This window comes from Antennarius striatus, chromosome 8 (assembly GCF_040054535.1).
Source record: "Antennarius striatus isolate MH-2024 chromosome 8, ASM4005453v1, whole genome shotgun sequence".
NCBI classification, from domain to species: domain Eukaryota; kingdom Metazoa; phylum Chordata; class Actinopteri; order Lophiiformes; family Antennariidae; genus Antennarius; species Antennarius striatus.
Genome location: NC_090783.1, coordinates 4993612 through 4997825, shown reverse-complemented (window position 1 = coordinate 4997825; position 4214 = coordinate 4993612). Strand labels below are relative to the sequence as shown.

The 4214-nt window shown below is 38.1% G+C and overlaps 1 protein-coding gene across 1 annotated transcript; it reads left to right on the top strand.

Annotated features, from left to right (window-relative positions):
* Positions 1–1629: 1629 nt before the first annotated feature.
* lsm6 (LSM6 homolog, U6 small nuclear RNA and mRNA degradation associated) lies at positions 1630–3399 on the top strand. Its single transcript, XM_068322207.1, has 4 exons — positions 1630–1670; positions 1982–2080; positions 2156–2269; positions 3202–3399. The coding sequence occupies exons 2-4, from the start codon at positions 1987–1989 to the stop codon at positions 3234–3236; spliced, it is 243 nt and encodes an 80-aa protein (XP_068178308.1). The 5' UTR covers positions 1630–1670; positions 1982–1986; the 3' UTR covers positions 3237–3399.
* The last annotated feature ends 815 nt before the right edge of the window (positions 3400–4214 follow it).

Here is a 4214-nt window from a genome sequence, read left to right as displayed (position 1 = left end):
TTTTGTCATTTCCAAAATTTCTTTCAAAGCAAGCAAAATAGAAAGGCGCAGGGGAGAAGGGGGGGGGGGAAGCACTGAATATTCATTAACCGGTGCCTAGGTGTATACACGGCTCTTAACTACTCTTGTTTATGACTTAAGGACTTGTAGTACTGACCTTAGTTTAACACAGCAGCAGATACCAAATTAACCTCTAGCCTCCACAGGGCTAGCCATGCCCTGCTAACAAGCAACCTGTCTAGACACACAAGAAGTACTTTATGATTCCACCTCTCACAATCCCTCTCTCTCTTGCTCTCTTTCTCTCAACCTCTCTGTCTCTGTTAACACGTACTGGCACATCCTCCCTCCCTCTATCCTCTTCTATCTTTCACCTAGCTGTTTTATCCCTATTTCCTCCCTACACCATTTTTCATGTACCTCCCAAGCTGTGCAGTGTGTGGGTCATGCACCCAGCAACCAGAGTTTTATCAGACGGTAGACATTCTCTTATCCTTCACAGCATAGCCTGGCCGTAGCAGAATAACATTATGAAAAGATCTGAGACCTCTGATGCTTCATTTAAATTACAGTCACAAAAGCAGCAACCACAGTAAACCTGTGATGCTTTTTAAAAAAATACGACATACAGTACATACAATTAATTACATTCTAAGTTATTAAACCATTAATGTAATGAGTAATGTTAATGAAATGAGAAACATGCAAACAATGACGTGAGATAATTACATCATTAATTAAACAAATAACAAGACATTTTCAATACCACCACTCAAAATAAATAATTAATGATGGGAATGCCTTTTTCTCTTTTCCTTAGCTAACAGATTATTATACTTAATAGTGCAATGCTGTACTAGCTTGCAAAAAAAATGACCTTGATTCCATTCAATAAGATAATTTGTCTAGAATTAATCAAATATTTGTGCTACAATTCTTCCCTCCAGGTCCAAATATATTAAATACTGCTGAATTAGTGATTTCAGTGAAACTGTTCATACGTTTGAATAGGAGTATGAATTATTTAGAGAGTAAACAAGAAATGTTGTCATAGTAGAGTAGTTAAGTTGATGGACTCAAAATCCATTGGGGTCTTCCTCTGCAGGTTGGAATCCTGCTGACAGCAATCTTCCCTTTCTGGGCAGATGTGGCTTCGGGTAAGAATAAGTGCCCACATATTAGAAAGTGGTGCTTTGATTCACACCCCCCCCAATATACCCAATTATTCTTGAGCAAGATACTGGACCCTAATTTGCTCCCACTTTTCCTTGGGGATGATTCAGATGCAGAAAACCAGTTAGGCAGATTGTTCCATGTACTAGTATATGATAAATACAATTTCTGCCGCTAAGTTGCATGAATGGAAGAACTTATGTTCTGATATCGAATTTAAATCACAATATATTCTACCTGCTTGTGTGCTGTATACACATCTGTAGTGTACATAAACCCAATAATAAGGTGCTGCATTGATTCCAGATTGTCTTAAGCCCAGTGTACACATCATACGGTCAAACTGGTTTGGCTGCTGGTTGTCTGGAAGAAATGTGAATAGATTCTTCTTTTTTGCGCTCATACGCCTTTTGTCCTCACCGGGACCCCGTAAGGCACAAAGCAGTGATTGGTTAACCCACTTCCGCTGAATACAATCGTCTGGACAACGTTCTCGGGTAAGTGGAACGCTATCGAACATTTAGCTACCGATAACAAATACCTAAATGAACCTTCTATATGTCGTGCACCGTTTTTCGATTGCGATAAACGCAAGCAAAGCATTCGCAATCACAACGACCCGCGGAACCGTCTACTATTTTCATTGGAGAGGAAATTTAGCGAGTTAGCTTAGCTACACAACTAGCTTGCTATAAGGCTACTTGTGCACGGAATGCTAGGTATCAAACAAGCTATTAGCGGCGTAGTGTAAATGTAACTCGACTTTTTTATGTATTTATTTATGTATTTTTCATTTTTCATTTTCCAGTCGAGATGAGTCTAAGAAAGCAAACCCCGAGTGACTTCCTGAAGCAGATAATCGGGAGACCTGTGGTCGTCAAACTGAACTCTGGTGTCGATTACAGAGGTGAGGGAGCCAACATGTTAATTCATCTGGAAACATTGTAATCGACCGTAACTAATATATATGTTGTGTCTGTAGGTGTGTTGGCCTGTCTGGATGGTTACATGAACATCGCTATAGAGCAGACAGAAGAGTACGTCAATGGGCAACTCAAGAATAAGTATGGAGATGCTTTTCTCAGGGGAAACAATGGTGAGATTCCTTCATATATTTATAGTATGTAGACATTTTGGTACCTCAGGATAAGGGGATATACAAGTTTAGGTTGTTAAATGTGTTTCTTGTATTGGAGCCTGTTTAAAGTTATTTCTGATTCAAGTTTGAGCTCAACAGGATGAAGCTGTTGTCCATAAAGGAAGAGGAGGCAAGAAGTTATGTGAAATATTCTTGTAGAGACAGGAAAATATCTTTTAAGTTCGCAGTAAACAGTTGAATGTTACCTGATTGTTTTGGGTTGTGTCAAATTATATGCACCCATTTTAAACAATTTATGACATACAGCCCCAAATATGAAATTCAAATCGCTCAATTTTAAGACCATTAATAGTAAAGCTATCCCAGGATGTTGTCATTTGGAAATATCTATCTTAAATTGGTATATCTGTGTTCTAACTCACCTCCTTTGCCCTCACATCGGCTGTATTTACTGTAGAATTTCCTTCAAATTGACTCATTCTCACACAAGGAGTTCTGTGATTGGAAATCAAGTGGGACTGTTTTAGTTTACAATAAATAAACTTTAAAAGTAATGATTCTTTTTCCTGAATTTCTGCAGCCTTTCACGTCTGCCCTTAATGACCCTTTCCAAATAATTTTACATTTAATCCCTTGAATGAACTGTATTTACCCAAATAGTGGGGCTACCAGAATATTTTGCAAATTTGGGGCAACACTCCATAGTAATTGGTAATCAGAAACTTTTCAACATTGTCCTTTCACCAATTACCTGACCCCACAGTTCTTCGCTGCTTGATGACTAATCTCTGGGTCAGATGAGAGCAGAACAAATTGTATGTGAAGACATTCCAGATTGGTCTCAAGGATGTCTTTGTGTTCAATAAAACTTCAGACTATTTTCCTGCAGAGCTTTTATTTACTTTATTTTCTTCTCTCTCTCTCCACAGTCCTGTACATCAGCACCCAGAAGAGGAAAGTGTAGTTATCATTCTGTTGTTTCATTTTTATGTTCCAGTGTTTGATGTGTCAGTGGACATTTACCCTATGTTTTTTTTGTGCTAGTTTGCTCCTGTAAAGTCTGAGCGGTCTTTATTTTTGTAAATGTGAAACTTGTCAATAAATGCTGAGGTTTGATTTATAGTTAACTTGTGTCCGTCATCAAAGAGGTAATAGTAGAAACTAAATGTAGGGACTAGAGTTAAATCAGGTCAGATCTTGAAGAAGACTCATTTTTTGTTAGGAGCTGTAGTTTTTTATAATACAGTATCTTGTGATTTAACTCTTGAAAATATCATAAATCTCCTCTGGAAGTGGGATGAAGACAGGCATTCTCTGATTCTCCCCCTGGAGCTGGCGTATCTGCTACTGTTTCACCACAAGACTTGAAAAGGATTATAACTTTTTAATTCTTCACTACTAATGCGCCGGTGTCGTAATTGATCTTGATTCGACGTGCCCGAAGAAACCAATTAATGAATGGCCTGTGTACAAATGTACTCATCATCCTGCATTTACTTCAGAAGTAATTTGATGAACAACTGTTTGAATAATTCATAATTAAACTCGTTAGGTTTGACATTAAGAAACACATTTGTAATGAAAGCCCAACCTTTTAAAAAAAATCACATTTAGCTTTTATTTTAAGCCTGTCTTGTTTTCAAATGGATCACGAATGATGCTGCTGAAAGTGTTCCTCCACAGCATCCCAGTTTCTCTACCAGCCACAGTCAACTATAGACCCCATGAAGCATGATGGTGTGGCCATGCATACAAGAGCAACTTCTTGTATTAATTCAAATGATAGAACAATTGAATACGTACCTGACAGTGCAGCAAAGTTATTCACTTACTGTCCATTTAAATATCCATTACTGAACGACACACAGAGTGACTACGGTGACTGGTCTATAAATGAAGCCACCTGCAGGCTACATTAAGCTGCATTAACATGTAACTGGAT